We start from the raw sequence: 18,545 nt of genomic DNA on the forward strand, positions 1-18,545 counted from the left end.
GTGGACAGGTTCAACACACAGGCTTCCAGGGGAAAGGATGGTGGTGTCTGATAGTCTCTGACCCCTCCCATGATCATAGTATTCAACCCTCCCTGGGCTCAGTGACTTATTTCCTCCTATTGGAGGTGGGAAGTGCTATAGTATTCCTCTTTGATGATTTAAAAGTGGTATATGCCTTTTACTCTTTCCTCTTTGTATCCAGCCCTCTCCTTTCTCTGTGCTGCTTTTACACCAGTTTCCATAGTAACAACCTCTATTGTATCCCTGACTGAGAAGAGAAATCATGCAGATGTTCGAAGGGCTACAACACCTTCCAGCAGCTATTTTGATGCACCGGCTCCTTATCTCCCTCACTAATTTTCTCATTCTTCTCTTCTCCTTACTGCTGCCCCTTCCTCCAAATACTTACAAATCCATCCCAAGCTCCCTGTCTCCCCAGTGTGAGCCTGGGGGAGTGGGCGGGGAGAAGGAGACTGCTGGCAGAGGAGGGAGAGGTCTCATTATGAATCTTAATCTTTCAGGTGGCCTCAGACAGAATGACAGGCACCAGTCCCAGACAGGACACGCACAACACAAAAGCTATGGGAGGTAGAATCAAAAGTACCAGAGCCCAAGAGCCATGGAAAATGGCTCTCCGATTGCCATCAGACAAGCACCCTTACCTGAATGCTTGCAGAATAAACAGACTAAACAGACTGCCTGAACTATCTGTGCCACCAACCCCACCCCGCTCGCCCCTGACCCAGCCTCATGAATAGCTCCTGCACCCTATCTGTGAGTTTGAAGGTCTGTCCTCCTTCTGTGCATTTCCCTTGGAGAGATCAGCCACCTTTTCTGATGGGCAGGGCAGAGATGGAAATACAGCACACACACACACACACACACACACGCACACACACACACACACACACGCACACACACACACACACCAGGGCTTTGAAAACCTGCAACAACAGAGTTGCCCACCTTTCCTCCAGCAGCCAGGCTCAGCCGGCCACCTGGGAAGGCAGGAGGAATGGGGTTCGTCAGTCATCTCCCGAAATTGTTTGATGAGTTCTTTGCACCATTTCTCCTTGGAACTGGACATGATTCTTTTGATTACACAAGCCTGACAGCCGATCATAATAACCATGTAACTGAAGAGAACCTATTCCTGTCCAGCGGCATTATTTGTTCACCTAAAGCAAAGCCTGAGCTATATTTAGCATATGATGTCAGCGGGTTGTTTGGATTCTTGGAAATTGGCAGGAAGCCACCTCTCACATGATATATGAAATCACTGATAAATGCTTCTTTTCACCAAAAGAAAAACAGCTTAATAAATGTGGCCCTTTTCTGCTTTCATCTTCCCTCCCTTCCCTTGGCCCTCCCTCCCTCCCTCCCTCTCCTGCACCCTCCTTCCTTCCAGCCAGCCCCTCTCCCTCCACCGCCTCCCACCCCTGCCACATCTGGGATTTGTCTTTCTGTGGCACAGCTCAGCAGAGCCTGTGAAGTGGAAATGAGTTGCTCAGTATCACAGATCAAAATGAGGCTGTTGGGATGCTCAGGACGTTATTTTCCTCTCCTCAAGCCTGGAAGGCTGCCAAAGTGCTCGTGAATCAGACGCACATGCACAAAAAGGCAAATCTATACAGCAGTGGCTTTATGGGGCCCGATGTTGACGGCGTAGCACTAGCTCTGGGTTGCTGTTTTGCAGGCGAGGATGGGAAATAGATAGTGATTCAGGACTGCCATTAAGTGGGGAAACAGCCCCTGTACAGATTGTATGTAATAAACCCAGCACAGAGAGAAGCTGTAAGAAGCTCTGGATTTGCTGCCCTGGATCAGCCACGAGGCCCATCAAGTTCAAGCTCCTGATAGGTGTGGTGGTTAATACCTGGTGCTCTATCTTCCCCATCCTGCACTGAGTCCATTATACTAAAGCTGTCAGAGGGGTTGGAAGGGGTTGTGTGTGTGGAATTAAATTAATTCTTGCCCTCCTGTGGAGATCAGTTTATATGGCCCGAAGCACAAGATTTAATTACCCTTATCTTAGCTCGTGTAAAAACCAACGTCATTATTGATCATGGATTCACCAGGTCCCTTTCACAATCAGCTGTAACATTTAACTCAGTGACCCCCTGCAGGCCACGGGAAATGGCGCAGCAGCAGCTCCCAGTGGTGTTTTATTGACATTTATTTGTCCTCAGCTTCATTCAGTGGCCTCCTGTCTGCCACTGGAAGATACTGTGAAGACAAGAGAGGAGTTTGTTTCAGCCCTTTAGTACCTTGGATACCTTCATGATAGTCCCTTCTAACACAGGCTCTGTCAAGGCCAAGCAATCCTGGCATGGGTGATATCAGCCGGCCCTATGAGGGACCTGCAGAGTTTCAAAAACAGCACCGTGACACTGACGGCAACTGGCCTTTCTCCCACACCCACACATGCGCAGAGCTAGCTGGCCTTCATCCTGGATAGGAGAGAAAAACAAAAAGGAAGGAGGAGGGAGTGAGAGCAAACCATGTCTGTGTTCTTGATGTAACTGCCTCGATTTTTTACTGGGGTGAGGAATGGATGCAGCAATGAACAGACAGGTGAACAGACAAACAGGTGAATGGATGGATGCTTACATTAATTAATCAACAGTGAGAAATCCCACAAAATGAACACTGGTTGTAGGAAAAAGCTGTTCTTCCAACCGGTCTTCTAATTAGCATTCATCTGGGGCTCTACATAGAAACTGCAGATGAGCGGAGGGCTGTATTTTAATTGGAATTATTTTTTTTCTTGCTTAAAATGAGGGGTATTGGACCCAGATGCCCTGTTAGATCCCTTTCAGCCTCTGAAATTCTAAGGTTCTGTAATTCTGTGATTCTGCAACTTTATGAATCACTTAGGGTAAATTAACTTTTTTCTGGAAAGTAACTGTCCTCCTCTTCCCCTAGGTGCAGCGAGTGAGCTCTGCTCTGAGCTAGGGTCCTATCCTCAGACATGGATGTTCTGGAATCCTTCCTGCATGGGGGATTGGGATTTCTCTGAGACCTGAAGAGCCAATAAATACCCCTCTTCTGGATGGACATTTGTCCTCACCAAGAACACAGCTCATCTGGGCTCTCTGGAGGGCCAGGATAGTGTTTATAATGATGACGACAATTTCTGTTTTACGCAAAGAACAATTCTTTTAGCCTAAGCTGCTCAAGAAGTTTGTCACCGTTTCTATCAGCCCCAGATCTCACATAGAATAGCACCGTCGCATCTGGCAGAGCACCACGTGACAGGGACAAATAACTCACTCGCCCATCTCTGGGTCAGGGCTGGCCCACAGTGTCCCTGGCACTGGGCTGCAATTACAGTCTGTCTCATCACATTACCTTGGAGGAGGTGTAGGAAGCCCAGGCGAGGTTGGGAGAGAGATGGAGAAAGTTGAAAGATTTAGTATTCTCACAGTTGCCTGGGAGAACACAGCACAGCGTCCAGGGCCACATGGGGAAGCCTCGGGGTGGGTCAGGAGCCAGAGGGAGAGTGGGACAGTGGCAGGAGCCTTTAGTGTGGTTTCCATGGGAAGGAAAAGCAAGGCAGGATGTGCAGGCTTGGGACCGGCTAGCTATGTTTGCAAGTGGCACCCCTGCGAAATTCGCCTTTACCGTGACTGTTAGAGTGTAGAGTTTAAAGTAATCTGAGGACTCCAGATGTCTATGGGTATATTAGTGAGCGTTCTCCGGAGAAACAGAATCAATAGAATGCATGTGCGGAGCGGAGGGGTGGGGGAAGAGAGGGAGAGAGAGAGAGATTTTAAGGAATTGGCTCACATTATTATGGAGGCTGAAAAGTCCAAAATCTCCAGCAGGCTGGAGACCCAGGGAGGAGCTGATGTTGTGGTTCAAGTTAGAAGACTGTCCACTGGCAGAATTCTCTTCCTAGGGTCAGGCTTGGCTCTACTAGAGCCTTCAGTTGATTGGATGAGGCCCACCTGCATCATGGAGGGCCACCAGCTTTGCTCAAAGCCTACTGATTTAAATGTTGATCTCTTTCAAAAACACTCCCACAGAAACATCCAGAATAATGTTGGACCACACATCCAGGCACCACAGCCCAGCCAACTTGACACATAAAGTTAACCATTGCAACGAGTGAGTCACAGTTGGCTTAGGTTGGCTAATAGGGCCTTAGGTGGGTGTCAACGCATCACTTTACAGAAATTAAAAGCATGGTTAATACCGAGTCATTGATTCCTTACAGGGGTAGCTCTTGTGGGGCAGGATCTGTGACAGGGCCTCACTTCCCAATACCTTCACCCAGGTGACTTCATGCTTCCCTTGGGAAGGCACCTTGTAGCTTGCAAAATGCACTCACTTCCACTATCTGATTATCTGATTCTCCCAACAGCCGGCAAGGTCAGCCTTATTATCCTCATCTCAGAGACATGAGAACATGAACGGGGAGGTGAGGTGACTTGGACAACTTGCGAGTGAAGGAAGTCAGACTGGATTCCATCTTCAGATTCCAAATGCCAGGAGCTGGCATGCAGTGAGCAATTGCCTGTGTCAGGCACACTTTCTGTGCTTCCTTTGTACTAACTTGATGTTTCAGAACAACTCAATGAAGGAGCCATTACTGTTTAACAGGCAGGGAAACTGAGGCACTCTCAGTGTATCACATAAGGTGGGCTGGCATCTGGGGCCAGCTTGGAGTCCAGATTCTTCATCACCTCGCTCCTGCCTCCCACACAGCCCGGGCAATGCCCTGTCCCCCCATCCCCAACCCCAGCACACTGCTGCTTACCCACACCTATCTTCGGAGACTTTGAGCAAGTGTAACTGAAGGATAGCATAAAGATTTGGAAATGGAAAACAGAGAAATCCTCAGAGTGGAACAAGCTCTCAAAGTGAGGCTGGGGCTCCCAAAAGCAAGCACCACCCCCTCAAACACCCTGTCTAGGAGTTGTCCCAGTTGCCCCAGCTTATCAGGAGGGGCTCCAGGCGCGGCTTCCCTGTGGAACATCTCTGGTCTCAAAGCAGGGTCCCTTTTTGTTGTGTTCGCATTACACACTGGGCCCTGCTGTTGCCTTTGTCATGATCTGCCCAATATGGGAAGCACATTCATTCAAGAAACATTTGCTGAGAGCCAGGCACTGTGCTGGGGACCAAGAACTGAGAGACAGGGAGGAAAGTAGCCCTGGCCTCAAGGCAGTCCCAGGCTAACCGAAGAGACAGACCTGCCAACCAGGCAGTACCAACCCGATAGCCGTACCAACCTGATGACTGGCAGCTGGCCCTGCGTCCCCATTAAGGCCTCCAGAAAGCACCCTGGACCCACAGAGTGAGGCACCATCAGCTCTGCCTAAGAGATGCTGGCAGTTCTGTGGGGAGAGGGAAGGTGACCTAGAACTGAAAGAGTCCACAGATGGAAGAAGGGGCAAGGGCAGCTGGCAGAGGGAACAGCATGTGCAAAGACACGGAGGCATGATAGCATTTAGTTCTACTCAGCTGGAGCACACGGCATATGGAGCCAGGGCCAGAAAGACACCAAAGGCGGTCAGGCTAGGTGGTAAACAGCCTGAGGGCCCACCAAAGAGCTTGGATCTGTTCTTCTAAAAATACCCTTCCCGGCCCTTGTACAATCTTGCCATTGTTTCAGAAGCCTTGTGAACAATGTGTGAAGGTCTCTGCAATCCTCCAGGAAGTTAGAGAGTCCTGGCAAGGAGCCTGTGGCTGGATGTTGACGCCTGACCTCGAGGAATTTATAATCTAGGTGAGAGCAAGATTAAGTATGTGAAATATTAGCGGCCATCCCGGGAGAAAAATGCAATGTCAGGCAGTGTGGCCAGGATAGTTAAGTGCGGTGAGAGGTGGTGAAGGGATGGGATTAGGGTGCTTCCATGTGCAGATTAATAAATCAGAAAAAGTCGTTGCTTCCTGCTTCTAAACTGGGCAAAGCCCTCACCACTGGCCTCTCTGTGAGACCCTGTAGTTTTTTTCTTGGAGGATTTTCCAAGCACAGCCTCATCAGCTCTCTTCAGCGTGGAGGCTATTTTTTCCTTTTGGCCAGTACCTATTAACTTACCCTTCTCCCAGATGAATTTCACCTTCCTCAGCTGAACCTGATCTGTTCCCCCAATGCATTTAGGTCCATCCAGGGTTTCAGACCCTCCTACCTTTGGGGTTTGCCTAAAACCACCCCAATTCCTCTCCATAATGCAGCCTGGGGGATAAAGATATTCTAATAAACGCTTGGATGATGGAGATGTCAAGTGTGAGATTTTCTGTTTAAAGGAGCTCTCTGTTTCTGCCAAAGCTGGCAATTTATTATGAATTCCTTTGAATGCACTTGTTTGTACCTGGTGGAGATTCCCTTGAAGTGTGGATCAGAGTTTCCTGTGTTGTTGCTTCAGAGCAAAGTGGTGTCTTTGTGTGTGTCTATTACAAACACATTAACCACACGTGTGTCCCATCTTCTCCCTTACACCACGCAGCTAGGGTGATTGAAACACGACATTTTATACTCAAAAGCAAATTACAGCAAGGAATTAGTGTGAAATTACTATCCTCCTCTCAGAGTTCCTTTTTAAAAGTCAGCAGCAGTGCTCAGGATGAAAGTTGGCCTGTCAAACAAGTCCATTCAAGCTTGCAATTCCGCTGTCATTTGCCCGACGGGCTTGTGATAAAGAGCGAGGGAAAAAAAAATCTGCCAAAAATAGTGCCACTGAGAAACCTAAACCACGGCAAACTCAAGGGCCAACACCACCTGCTGCACAGCCCTCTCGGATAGGACAGCCGCCTCACGGGCTTGTTCTGACAGAGATGTCGTGTTCCAGGGTGTGTGACCTCAGATTTCCGCACCAGAAAGACTTGGAGAGGAAGGCCCTGGAAGAGCTGCCTCTGTGAATCCCCGAAGAAAGGGAAGGGAGAACAAAGTTTACACTGAACATCTTGACTTCCCAAACAGCATGTTGAGGCAGCCCCACGGCGGACAGGTTTTGCGGCAGGCCTGGGACTCGCCCGGGACTGCCGCAGCCTGGAGATTCATCTAGAAAGAATATAACAGCCTTCTTCTCCCTGGTGCCCATGTTACTCCCTGTTGCTACTCTTTCTGAGCCTTCAGTTCCCTGGGCAGTACCCACGAGTGTGAAAGAGGGAGTGCCCCTTGGAAGCTGGGGAACTATTTAGGCCCAGGAGAAAATGGAAACAAATCCATCAACCGGTGAGCTGTTAAAGAGGCCATGCTCCTGGTAGCAAGAGCTCTGGATCAGAGGGCATGTGCATGCATCCCATTCCTGGCTCTCTTGCCAGCTCTCAGGGGAGGTGGGCAGGCCGACTTCCCAGCTCTGTGCCTCTGCTCCCAGAAGTGAGACAGGAGACCTCTCCTGCCAGTTCACTGTGAGGGTTAATGCTCTGAGAGGTGACAGGTCATGTCTGTATACAGATTCCGACTTTGCTGTTTCAGCTCATATTTATCGTGCTCCTGGGGGTGCCCTTTGACCATCCTAACCACCCTGACAGATAGGTATCCTGAGCTCCAGTTTATAGGTGAGAACATCGAGTCTCAGAAAGGTTAACTAACCTGCCCCAGTTAACACTGCTGGGAGGTGGCTGAGTCAATAATGAAATCCAGGTCTTTGGGTTCTGAGTCCAGTGCCTGCCATAAAAGGAATTTCTCCAGCCTGTTTCAGAGGCAGTGGCTGCCGTGCAAATGCAATCTGTTTTCACCTCCAACACGTCACATCTCTGGGCAGAGATTTTGTTCCCACCTTTGTCATCATTCTGATGTCCCACCATGCATTTGCTGTGAGGAACAACTTGCATCATGAACCAGATTTTAAAGTTGTTGCAAATATTTATCTAGCAACCATGAAACCTGATTTGTGTTTCGTTTATAAGCATGCCAAATGAAGCCACGGAAGGGGCTGCAAGGATTGCAATGTGTTACACATTTCTGGGTAAAAGGTTCTTAGAGAGGCCACAGCTTAAAGGCAATCTATTGTTTAATAGGCCCCAATGACAACCATAATAATCAATGTAGTTATTATCAGGATTGTCGTCACTGCTAGATCTTACGTCTTTGTGGCACTCTGACCACCAGCTAATCAGAGCATTCACCTGGGCCTGGCCTGCCCTATTCTTACTGTCTGTCTTTTTTGTCACTCATCACAGACTCCTGCAAGCAGAGGAGCCCTTGGGGAGGTTTCCCAAGGGACCCTTTTCTTTGGCATGCTTAAACAGCTGTCACACTGTCCCAGTTGTTTTTCAAGAAGAAAGTCCCCAGGGTTTTACTGAGGCAGACTTGAACTTGACCTCGTCGTGTTGATTGGTTCACTTTTGTTTCCCCCTGGAAAGAGGGGTGCCAAACCCTGGGTGCCCATGGGTGGATCCTGGCAGGCTTCTACCTTACAGCTCATCACCTGTTTTTTTCTACCCAGAACATGCGTTTGGACATGTAAGGATTTCAGTGGTTCCTGCAAAGCAAACTTCTCTGGAGGAGCCCGAGAGACCTCTTCTGTACAGAACAGCCTTACACCCCATAGGGCAGTCTGTCAGCAATGCGTTTTAAAGGGGAGCACATAGGTAATGCATTACGTAGGGTAGTGTGAGGAAGGGGATCTTTCAGCACTTGATCCTGAATGTTATTTGCCAGGTACTTTTAAATAACTTCTGTTAGCTCTTACTCCTAAACATCCTTAGGGGGTGGGTAGGAATTGTCCTCCTTTTGAGAATAAAGAAACCAAGAGACAAACGTCTTCAGGGACACATCCAAGGAGGAAGAAGAGGTGAGAGCCTTTAGTAGTGAGGGTTACCCTTAGCTACCGTCCTCTGTCCTCCTTGGCCCCATGGGCACCCAGCAAACACACTGTGGGGGACGAATTCTGGAGTGCGGCTTTCATCCAGGAATTGTCTGAAACATTAACTCGCTGAGAGATGGGATCTCAGTCATCCTCACACAGCAAACGCAGGCTCAGAGAAGTAAGCTATCCGCAGCAAATCACAGGATGAATTAGCGCCTGACAAGCACGGAGAAAGAAGGCTTCTTCCTCCCCATCCACTCCCCGGGCCAGCTTTGAAGAAAGATATATTTTTAAATGCAAGCCTCGTAGAGAAAATGTTCCCTAGCACGTCCCCATAGCCTACTAATGGGGCAGTTATTGGCAGCCAGAACCATCAGCCCAGGCTCAGGACTGTCTTCGCAATTTTTATTTCTATTCTCGGCCCCTGGTATATGATAGGGGTTGCTGTCCCTGGAGACTTCAGGGCACTGATGAAAAAGGTTTCAGTGGGTTCTCGCCTTGCTCTCAATTCAAGACTGATTTTGTTCAGACTTTGGTCCTGTAGGCCTGAGGTCACTTACTGAGTTAGTAACCGTTTTTTTTGTTTGTTTGTTTGTTTTTGTTTTTTAAAAATTATTATTCTTCACACAGACTCCATGTAAACTGCCCGATGCTTCCCAGAAGGCTGGCGGCCCCTGCGTCGCCCTGAACTGAAGAGGAGCTGAAGTCACAGAAAGCCAGCCACTACTCGATTGCCCAAGAAGCAGTCGTCGCACTGGCCGAGCTTCACAGCGGCCCTCGAGTGCTGAGAAAACCCACTGGAAGGGCTTCCTTTCCCTGCTCTGCACATGAGAATAGCCATTCCTGTGTCAGTTTTGCTTCTTTCTGGGCACTCTGATTAGGATTTATTTCCTTAGCTAGAGAAAATAAGGGGACCTTACAAGGCCTAATTAGAGCGACTCCTCTCTGATGTATTCAAGACACCCTGCTGAATTGGACTGGCGAGTCCCTGTGTATTGTTATTATTGTTGTTTTAAAGAAGCCATTTCTGACCAGGGTGGCTGAAGGAGACGCCCTTTGTTGGCCTCTCATGGTCCTGGCCCTCACCAAGGGAACTGTTTCTGAACTGCTGTGTTTATTTGAGTTATGTAATATAAACAGCTCCAAGGAGATGGGCTCCTCCACTTTTGTTTTTAGACTCAGCCTGCAGTTGCCCTCTGCAGAGCTTGTCGCTTGGGTGGTTTCCTCCAGCATTCTTTGCTTTGCTGCTGGAGAACAAAATAGCCCTGCCTTGACCCTTCTCGGGGACCAGCCCTTTCCTTTCAATGGCCCAGCAGTGAAAGTGAGGGGCAGCTTATGCTAACCTCCGCCAGGGCTTGAGGGCCCGTCCAAACCCAGCAAAGATGAATCGGGGGTGGGTATGACTTTCCCTGTGACTTCTTCACTGATACATGTTTCCTGTAAGTCCAGAGCATCCCCAGAACATTTCAAACATAATCCCACTTTGTATACAGATTCACACCCGACTTTTCAGGAACGCATCTGGTGTGTAAAACCCATGACTATAGTTAGGAAGAGAAGTTCAAAAGATGTGGTAGATACCAGCCCCGCATTACTTTACTATTCACATCTGCTGAAATCACACATTTTCAAGGCGTGTCCTTGCTAATTAGAGCAAGCTCATGGTTTAGCCCCCTAATGGCTCCACGCAACAGAGAAACACTAAATCTTTTCTCCCTGAGTCTGGCTTGGCACAATGGCATCCAAGGTACAGTGGGATTATAATACATTTTTAGCAATAGCTTTCTTAAAACAACTCTCGAAGTGTTGAGTCTCTTATCCCTTTATTTACACGGTTGTCTTAAAGCAGATAACAAATAGTTTCAGAAGAGTTATTAACTCTGAAATTTCTTATTGCAGGTTCCATCTCCTTCTATAGAATTTCATTTTGCAACATTCCCTCTCGCTCTCAAATCACCCCAACACACACGCTCATTATCTCATTATCTATCAGGGTCACCCAGCAACCCTGGGGTAAGAAAGATGTCCTTTTCATCTCTTTAGAACTGTGAGTCTGGGGGATAGGGGATTAGAGAGGTGGGAGGCACAGAGGTTTGTAGAAGCAGGTCCCTGGAGGCCCAGACAGCACGAATGACCTTGAGTGGAGCAAGGGGGAGAATCTGCCAGCCACATTTATTTTCCCATTGGATTCCCGGAAAACTTACAAAATATCTGTATTACAGCGATGAGAGGGACCCAAATAGAATTGGAGATTTTTGTATTAAGAAATACTTCAAGATCTACCAGTCGGAGCCCAGTTGGGGCCGCCAACAAAGCCACACAGCATCCTCTTGTCTCTTACAGCCTTTCAGAATCTCTATGTATTTTTCGAGCAGCAGCAGCAGCAGCTTCCAACTTTTGCACATTCGCTAATTTGCCAAGTCCCCAAAGCTGCCCTGCTGTCTCTTTCTGCATTCCCCTCTTTCAAGGTCAAACTCCAGTGCACCTCAAACTTCCACTGCTTTCCAGTGTGGTGTGAGCCTCTGCCTGCAGGGCCCCTCCCCTGAAGGGCGGGAGTCGCGGGGGGCCAGGGTCCTTGTGAGGAGCCCAGAGGAAATATGTGCAGGCCTTGAATTTCTCACACATATTTCAGATGTGCAGGGGTGTGATTGTAAACAGCGTCTTCAGAGCCGGCCTCCCCACCCGTGTCCTGTTCGTATCACCCTAGGGGTTCCAGTAATAGGGCGTAAAAGCAAACAAAGAAAAACAGTAATCTGGTGTTCCAATTGCATTTTTTGTTTTTAGAAAATGTTAATGATAGGTTATTTGATTACCCTAGGTTTGGCCCCACGCGCTCTTGATTAAGCACATCTGGTATTTAGTAACAATATAAGTAGCAGGAGTTTTTTTGGCACTTGAAAAGCAGCTCATCCAATGTTGCCATGCAGTTTGGAAACTCGTCAGTAAGGCCAGCCAAACTTGTGGAGATACAAGACTTTTTCTGCAGGCTGGGCAGCTGGCCAGAACAGCTAAAAAATGTGAATTGGCTAAGAACTGCTGCCACGCAAACACTTCTGGAAATTTCTGTGCTTGGGCCTGCCAAATCCATTATGCACAACATGAATTACAAGAGTTTCTATCTCTCCAAGCAGTTGCTTTTTGAGCTTAATTCTCCTATACGCTTTATGAAACGCCATACACACAACCAAAAATGAGAAAAACACCCCCAAATCCACTACCATCCTTTTTTTTTCTGTCTTTTTCCATTTGGGTTGCCAAGCTCACAGCTTTTCCTGAATTAGGAGAAATAGCCTCAAACTTTGGTTTGAATTACATTAAATCTAAATGTGGGAGGCAATTGTGCTTCCTGGAAATTCTAGAAAGGAAGGATGTTTCACATCAAGGAGACAGCCTAATATCTAGGTAGGAAAAACAATAAAATGCAACAAAAGAGCTTGGAAGGGGAAAAACATGTACGCCCTGTTCACGTCCAGCCGTTGGGATTTTGGCCTTGCGGGAAGATTTTGCTCAGACTAGAAAGGAATGCTGTGAGCAGAACGTGCCTGTCTTGTGCTTGAGACTGCGGCCCTGCTTCGAGATGCACTGAGCCCGATGTCTTGGGTTTCTATTCACATCCCTGCAGACTGTCAACCACATGGGCCATTTTGGAAGCAGGGTGTGCCAAGCAGGTCAAAGGGAGAGCACGCAGGAAAGACAGCCAGTCCTTCCAGTCCAATCCTGTTTCTTCCCATGCCTTCCCTCCCTTCCAGGACTGAGAAAGGTTTGCATCATGGATTTTCTGAATCCAAATTGAAACTTGTCTTTTGCTGGTGATTCAGATGTGCAGGATTACTCAGACTCTGCCTAGGATTGTTTTGAAGGGCCTGCAGCTCCACTCCTATTCTCCAGAAGCACTAGAATGACATTATTCATAGGGCATACATAATAGCTAATATGAGATAATCACATTAGCACATTCTGAGACATAAAGTACAGCTAAATCCTTCCAATTCCCACTAGGTGTAATGCTGTCTTGATACACAGCCTTTTTCACGAAAACTGTAAGGTCGCTTCTCCATCATCCCTCCCCGATCCCTTTATTTTCTGGAGTATCTTTTGTCTTAGATACTCCTGTCAATTTCAGCCAATCAACATTGATGTATTCTAAGAGCTAATGGTCCCAACTGTGCCATTCCATCAAGTTGCTACTCGAGCTTGCGTCTCAGTTTCTGTCTCTGTTGGGAGAAAGGCTGTGTTTGCAGGTGGCCATCCTCCCAGGGCATGGTAGAGCCCAGTACAGCAGAAATGTCATGGGATTTGGCATCAGGTTCTGGCTTGGACACTTGTAACTTTGTGTCCTCACTTCTAAAATGGGAACAGGAACGCCTTCCTCACAGCACAGTCATGAGGAACCAAACGTAATGATAATTATGCAACTGCTTTGCAAACAGTAAAGCAATATACGAATACGGCTTGTCATGATTATCTTGCAAGGCCTAATTGTAGAAATCTGACCACTCACGTTACTGTGAACATGATGTAGAGAGTGTGGGTCAAGACAGTCAATGCTCATGCAGAATGCAATGTGGGAATGTATTACAGCTGGCAATGCCAAGTGATTGTTGATTTCTGCAGCTGATGCAGGATGACCTCTCTCAAGAATAATTTTTAAAGTATGTCACTTGCTCCTCTCTTTCTTTCTCTGTCTGACTTTCTGTCTCTGCTTCTCTGTCTCTCTCTGCCTCTCTCTCTCTTTCTCCGTCTGTCTCTTTCTTTCTGTCTCTGTTTCTCTGTCTCTCTTCCCCTCTCTCTGTCTCTCTGTCTCTGCCTGTTTCTCTTTCTCTGTGCCTCATTGTCTCTCTCTGTCTCTGTCTCTGTGTGTGTGTGTGTGTGTGTGTGTGTGTGTGTGGGTGTGTGTGTCTTCCTCTCTCCTTTTCTCTCTCTTTTCCTTCAGGAATCAATTGGTAGAAATCACTATTCATATGCCAGTTTACTGTATTGACCTAAGAATGAAGGTGAGGTCGCCAGTGCTAATTAAATTTCCTTTCCCATAGTGAACTGTATCCCAGAACTAGAGTTCACACTAAGCAGTTAAACAGGTTTGGGCATTCGAAAGAAAAAAAAAAAAAATGCTGGGGCCCCAAGAAAGCACTCTTGGCCTCATTTCTACTTGGCTCACATTGCCTGTCCTGTTCTTGGCTTAAATTTGGATCACAGGACACATTTTCTCATTTTCCTTTTCTCATGTTCCTGGATCTTTATTGTAGAATTGTAGGAAACACAGAGTCAGGAGAGTCAGCCAAAAAGTATTTCTCCCCTCCCTGGAAGGTCTCAGGTCCTGCGCGGACACCACATGCTCAGGCCGACTGCATTCCCACGGCGACGGCCTCCTGGCCGCCATCATGACTGTTGTTTTCCTCGCGGTGGCCATAGCTTTTGGATTTTACATTCGGATTGGTTCAAGGGGCTTTTTCCTTTCTCTGTTTGAAGGAAGCCACCCTCTCGATCCCCAGTCAGCGTGGCGTCCTCTCAGCAACCGCTGCTGGTCTTGCTGTGACTCCTGTGCTCCCGGGCTGCCGAGCACACATCTGGAGCTTTTAAATCAGGGTGAGTCCCAGCCGCCGAGGAAGCACTGAACAAAAAGGCCACCGCCGGGGAGCTGCAGGGGCACAGACGGAGCCTGGGAGCGGGGCTGACCATGGGGAAGAAGGGAGGTGGGAAAGAAGGCCCGGCCACCTCCACTGCTACAGCCACAGCGACAACAGTCGACAGTGACAGGCCCTGCCTGCCACGCACTGCAGAGTCTGTGGCTCTCCCTGTTAAGAGCAGGCGGCGCTGACGTTCAGTGAGGTCATGAGGATACTCACAGAACTTTCTGGAATAAGGGTCAGGCTGCGAAGCATTCCCCAGACATTGTAACATCCAGCCAGTCACTTGTGGCATTTAGCTTTTAGGTTCATCTCTGTGAATAATCATCACAAATATTTACTGAGCATCCCTTATCTCCTGGAAGCCTCGGGGATTATCTTGCTGAATCCTCACCACAGTAACCCGCTGAGGGAGGTGCTACCATCGTCCCTATTTTTCAAGGGAGAGAACCAAGGTTTGGGCAGGTGCAGTGACCTGGGGCGGTGCGGGGGGTGGGGGTGGGGTCCATTTCTGGCAGTCCTTCTTACCCTCATCCTGATTTAATAATGCTATTTCCGCATTTACTGCAAAATGGGCTCCCCCAGGGGTTACCCACAGAGACACATTTTCTCTTTTCGCCTCCACTCATGAGCTCAGTTGCGTGCTACGTTATCTGCCTTGTCTTCCCAGGCTTATTTTAACTTCTGCAGAGCAGACTGAAACTATGTCCACCCGGCCAGGGCTTTCATTGCCACCACGCAACTCTCTCCTGTCCCTGCCCCTACCTCATCCTATCAGCTAGCCGTCACAACAGCAACCGGAAGATCCCACACTTTCATTAATAAAGCTAATATTAGAAAGAATCAGTAAAATTTAAGCTTCAGAGTCAAATCCATTGATAAGTGTTTAATACACTGACCATTTCATCTAACATTTTATTTTTTTAATTTTAAAATTAATTAATTGTTTATTGCTTATTTTTTAGAGACAGGGTCTCACTCCAGAGTGGAGTGTGGTGGTGCAAACACAGCTCACTGCAGCCTCGAACTCCTGGGCTCAAACAATCTGCTTGCTTCAGCCTCCCAAGTAGCTGAGACTACAGGTACATGCCACCATACCTGACTATCGTTTGTTTGTTTGTTTGTTTGTTTGTTTGTTTTAGGGACAGGGTCTTGCTATGTTGCCCAAGCTGATCTTGAACTCCTGGCCTCAAGCAATCCTAATAGTTCGGTCTCCCAAATTGCTGAGATTATGGGTACAAGCCACTGTACCTGGACTTCTTCTGACATTATAAAGCAAAGAATATTTTCAAGAGCTGATGCTACTTGTGCATATTCCATATTTGCTGAGTGCCTATTATTGTGCTTACTATGTCCCCACTAAGTGCCAGCACAGTTTTCAGCACTGTCTTTCTACAGGCTTAGAAATAGCATAGGCATCTCTTGAAATCCAGTGTTCTAGGGAAAGTTTTTCCTGTGGTTTTGCACAGAACCCACCACTTCCTGTCCAAGGTGATAGCTTTAGCTGGGAGAGAAATTAAAAATGCCTTCTTGGAATAGCTATCTGATGTGTCTAAATATGATTGCTGATGTTAGCAATAGGACCTTCCTATTAGCAATTGGTTGGGCAACTGTATGTGTGAGGCAGGGAGAGAAAGAGGAAGAAAATACAGCTCACTATTGCTTCCAAATGGCAAGACTGGTTTTCCTACTACCTACTAACCAGTGTAGTTATTAGTGTTACATATCACCTCTGCATCTTATTTATGTAATATTCCAAGAAGCTAAAAAAAAAACCTCTTTTTTTTATTTTTAATTTTTTTACAAATCTTAGATTTTATGGACACTTGCTAAATTATGTTGAGTAGCCACCCCTTCCTAGATCATAATTGCTGTGTAACAAATTGTCATATATTTAGCAGTTTAAAACACCACACATTTACTCACAGCTTCCATGGGCCACGAGTGTGGGGACGAGTGACTGGGTCCTCTGCTCAGGGTCTCTTACAAGACTCCATCAATGTTTCAGCTGGGGCTGGGATCTCATCTGAGGCTCAGGGTCCTCACTCAAGGTCACAGGGCAGAATTCATTTCTTTCAATCTACAGATCTCATGGCAGCTCGCTTTTTCAAGGCCAGCAAGGGAGAGAGTGAATCTGCTGCTTTTAGTGTCTGACCTCTTGATCTTCTTTTAAATGGCTCATCTGATTAGGGCAGACCCACCCAGGATAATCGCTCTTTTGATTAACTTACAGTCAACTCATTAGAGATCCTAATTACATCTGCAAAAATCCCCTCACCTTTGCCTGATAATGTAACATCATCACGGGGGCAATATCCCATCACTTTTGCCATATACTATTGGCTAGAAGCAAATTAAGGTCCTGCTACCACTCAAGGGGAGGGGATTACGCAAGGGCATGGGACATCAGGGGTCATCTTAGAATTCTGGCAACCAGAATAAGCTACTTGTGGATAGAAGTGTTGTCATACGTATTTTTTGTTCAGTCATTATGCTCAGCGGAGAAATAGGCACACAGCAGAAAAATAACTGATTGGTACGGAGAATTTAGTGATTGGAAATGAATGAATATTTTTAAGACACAAAGTTTCTTGCAGAGCACACTCTGAAAAAGGTCATTTTTTACCCCTCGATGTGTCTTAATGGGTTGAGGTAGAGAGAAGCGTGGATAGGTATCAATCATAAGAGCACACAGGCTAAAAGAAAGAAAGAAAAAATGAGCTGGGACATCTAAGTTCAACTTTCACTTCCTCCTATACAAGCTAGGTGACCTTTTCCTATCTGGAAAGTGGGAGAAATAGTTCCTGTCCTCCCTTACAGGGCTGCTGGGCAGGCAGAATGAGATGATGGGCTGAGAGGGCTTGGAAAGAACAAACTGTGGGTACAAAGGTCTTATTGTCCTGGCCCGAATTGCTAAGGAGATGGTGGTTAATAATATGTTGCTATCGCATAAGGTAAATGCGTGATCACATAGCCAAGAGACGCCTTTTTTTTCTGATGATCACAGTAAGACCTTCTTGAGAGACAGTCCAAGTCTCTCCAGTACAATGGAAAATTGCATTTTCTATGCACACATTCCAGGGGAAAGAGACCCCTCCAGCGTTCTTCTCAGTTTTACCCCAAAGTTGAGTTCTGGGTCAAAAATCTCTCAAGCAGCCTCCACAGCTGACTTCCACAGTCCCCTGTGTGTCTCTGCAAGGAACACAAAGGAAGTGAGATAGTGGGAAGTCTGGGGCCATCTTTGGTCACGTGAGAATTCCCTCTCAGTTAGCCGGGGTGTGCAGCTGCACAGAAGGAAGGCAGCCATGCAGCTCCAGTCCAGGCTGGGAGGGAGCTTTGTAGATCCATCTCCCACTGAGCAGGCTTCCCTCCTGCAAGGGGAGACTCTACCGATAATGTGTTAAGATCAGATTAATGCAGGAAATACACATGAAATAAATAATAACTGTAATAACAGTGGCTGTCATTGCAATGGTTATTTCTGTTAAAAATATGAGATCTACACTAAAGATTTCTTAGGATAATTTTGTCCTTGCTTAAAAGAAACTGACAGATGTACTTTATAAAAATGAAAATAATTTAACAAATAAAGAATTGGAGAATATTGACTCACCACTCATTTTCCTTGTTTAATCATTGCCTTTTTTTCTTTTTTTTTTTTTTTCACTTAGAAACAGCAAGTAAGTTTGTTTTTGTTTTTTTAAAAAAAACAGATAGGGAAATTCTACCCTCCCCACGTCTTACCCTCTCCTCAGTTCCCTCCAAGCTGCCATTATCGACAAGGCTATGCTTGGGTTCTAAATTCTCCAGGAAACAACATTATTTAAATGTCACTCTGGGGCTATTGTCGTGCAAAGAAAACAAGGGTTTTAAATGATATGGAAGCCAGCTTGGTTTATGATTTGCACACCTCAAAGTTTTAGGTTAATGGAAACATCCCAACACCACTATCCCACGGTGATGTTGCTGACTCTTCAGAAAGAACATTCACTTGAGAGAGAGAGAACCTGCATTCTTTCTCTTGTATTCCTGCATCAAGTTAAACATGCATTCTAGAACATGAAGAAGTTTGAGAAAACCACCTTGCTTTTGAGTCACACGTCTGATATTTTTGCATTTGAGATGTTTAACATACAACTTATGTGAGACAGGTACACTA

General features: G+C 46.8%; 1 protein-coding gene across 1 annotated transcript; it reads left to right on the plus strand.

The window, feature by feature from the left end:
• Positions 1-14,081: 14,081 nt before the first annotated feature.
• Positions 14,082-18,001, plus strand: LOC101177996. The gene is made up of 3 exons (XM_012506500.2): positions 14,082-14,345; positions 14,686-14,841; positions 15,529-18,001. The coding sequence occupies exons 1-3, from the start codon at positions 14,141-14,143 to the stop codon at positions 15,747-15,749; spliced, it is 582 nt and encodes a 193-aa protein (XP_012361954.2). The 5' UTR covers positions 14,082-14,140; the 3' UTR covers positions 15,750-18,001.
• Positions 18,002-18,545: the final 544 nt, after the last annotated feature.

The sequence above is a fragment of the Nomascus leucogenys genome, chromosome 5, assembly GCF_006542625.1.
Source record: "Nomascus leucogenys isolate Asia chromosome 5, Asia_NLE_v1, whole genome shotgun sequence".
Classification (NCBI taxonomy): domain Eukaryota; kingdom Metazoa; phylum Chordata; class Mammalia; order Primates; family Hylobatidae; genus Nomascus; species Nomascus leucogenys.